Source organism: Hordeum vulgare, chromosome 3H, assembly GCF_904849725.1.
Source record: "Hordeum vulgare subsp. vulgare chromosome 3H, MorexV3_pseudomolecules_assembly, whole genome shotgun sequence".
Classification (NCBI taxonomy): Eukaryota; Viridiplantae; Streptophyta; class Magnoliopsida; order Poales; family Poaceae; genus Hordeum; species Hordeum vulgare.
This window is the reverse complement of record NC_058520.1, coordinates 549,121,860-549,123,824: the sequence shown is the minus strand read 5'-3', so window position 1 is coordinate 549,123,824 and position 1,965 is coordinate 549,121,860. Positions and strand designations below refer to the sequence as shown.

At 57.4% G+C, this 1,965-nt stretch overlaps 1 protein-coding gene across 1 annotated transcript; it reads left to right on the top strand.

The window, feature by feature from the left end:
• Positions 1 to 935: 935 nt before the first annotated feature.
• LOC123440537 (cyclin-dependent protein kinase inhibitor SMR5-like) lies at positions 936 to 1,524 on the top strand. Its single transcript, XM_045117102.1, has one exon. It carries the CDS (start codon positions 1,023 to 1,025, stop codon positions 1,263 to 1,265), a length of 243 nt encoding a protein of 80 aa, XP_044973037.1. The 5' UTR covers positions 936 to 1,022; the 3' UTR covers positions 1,266 to 1,524.
• Positions 1,525 to 1,965: the final 441 nt, after the last annotated feature.

Below are 1,965 nucleotides of genomic sequence, written 5' to 3'. Positions count from 1 at the left end.
GCAACGTACGGTTTCTTTTGCTAGTAGTTATCAATAAAAGAGTACTACTTTTATCTTATATGTCTCACCTTTCATTCTTCACGAAGAGCCCGCCTCCCTTCTCTCTTATCCAAATCAACAAAAATATAATATTTTAATCTTTACAGCCTGCTGACGGTACATTATTGTACTTGCTCTCAAAGAGTGTTGGCTCACCTTTCAAAAATATTTATCATAAAAATAAAAATATGTAGTTTGTGCCATGAGTAATTCCGACAAAGGAGTAGTTGCTCTCACCATCACGCAGGGGGGGTCAACGAGCAGGGCTGCCGTTTCACACGAGACCGTCCAAGCCCCTTCCAGCGCGGGGCCCACCCGGCCCGAGAATCCGAGGCGGAAGGCATCATTCCAACAGTCGGAAATCGCAAGCTCCCCGCGCGCCCGGTCTTTCATGGACCACACCCGCGGACCCACCGCACAGCGCCGGACAAGGTGTGCCGCGGCGCGCGGCGCACCGAGAACCCCGACCAGGCCGCGTGACGCAGTCGTGGGTACGCGCGGGCCCCACCGCGCCCGCTAACCCATCACTTCCCGTACACCTGGCGCCCTACCCCCCGCCGTAACGCAGTGGAATCCAATGCGGCATATCCCCACAAACTTCCCCCAGCACCCCTCCATATATCGTTATTCACGCGGCACACGCAGCCTCCTGTGACTCGAGGAACCCATATGCGAATTCGGAAAAAGGCAGGTCCTTGGGAGGAAGAGTTTTAAATCGAACAGTGGCCAGCGGCTTCCCGCCCCTTTGGCGCGCGATTTCCCGCTTAATTCCGCGCCGCGGATCGGAGGGACGGGAGGGGGGCCACGTCAGCGATCCCGCCCCGCCTTCCCCCGCACGGCGCCGTCCGTTGGAAGGCGGGAGCGTCCCGGCGCGGGCGCGTCCATTATAAGCCGCCCTCTGCCCACCACGCTTCCCTCCCAAATTCCGCTTTCAAAACAAGGAAGCCCAGATTTTCTCTCCCCACCCCGAAATATAGCATCCAATGGCCATGGAGAGCGGCGCAGAGGCGGCGGCGGCGGGCTACTACGGCGGCAACTGCGGGTGGGAGACGCCGAAGCGGGAGGAGTGCCGCATCCCGGCGACGCTGCCCTGCCCCGCGGCGCCGAGGAAGGCGGCGGCTGACTTCGGCACGCCCCGGGGCCCGCCCAAGAACGGCTACTTCCAGCCGCCGGACCTCGAGGCCCTCTTCGCGCTCGCCCCGCGCCGGCAGGCGTCATGCGCCTGATTTGGCTGGCTCCGACGGCTGGCGACGGCACGCGGCGGCCGCGGAGGGCCCCGTTCTGGGTCGATTTTGGGAAGTGTAGATACTCAGACGGTTTCTCCTCTGTTGTACTATTAGCGGTAGCGGATTAGGGGGTGTTATAGGGGAGTAGTAGTGTGTAGCTAGGTAGGCGGGCAGAGGAACTGATATGAGCCGGGAGCTGATGAGCATGTGGTTTTGTTTGTATCGGCTGAAATGAGAAATCCTTATTTGTTTCTTGGCACTGATGCGACTCTTCTTGCTTACCGCGCACTTCTGTATCTGCTGAAGTTCCTCCATGATTCTATTGCGATGTCGATTGTTGAGCCAGGATTAATTTTTACTACTACTACTGAGGATCCAAGGTCAATAATGGCAGAGAGGGCGGCCACTGTGAGCTGAATGCGGCCGCTGACCCTGAGCGGCCGGCTCCGTATGCATTGCATGCAAGTGATTTCTTGCTTGGCTTCCATGCGAGGCATCTGACGGTGTGATCACCAATCAAGCTGTAGCTTCAAGGTTTGAAATGCCTCCTGTCCAGGCCGCAATCAGAAACGACAGTGCAGTGACTCGATGCCACAGTCCATCCGCTGTTCGCAGCAGCTTGTTTGCTTCCGTGTTAGCTGCAGCTGCAGATTAGCAGTATGATTTACACTACTACTAGTACTTAGCGCTTTGCAAAGTG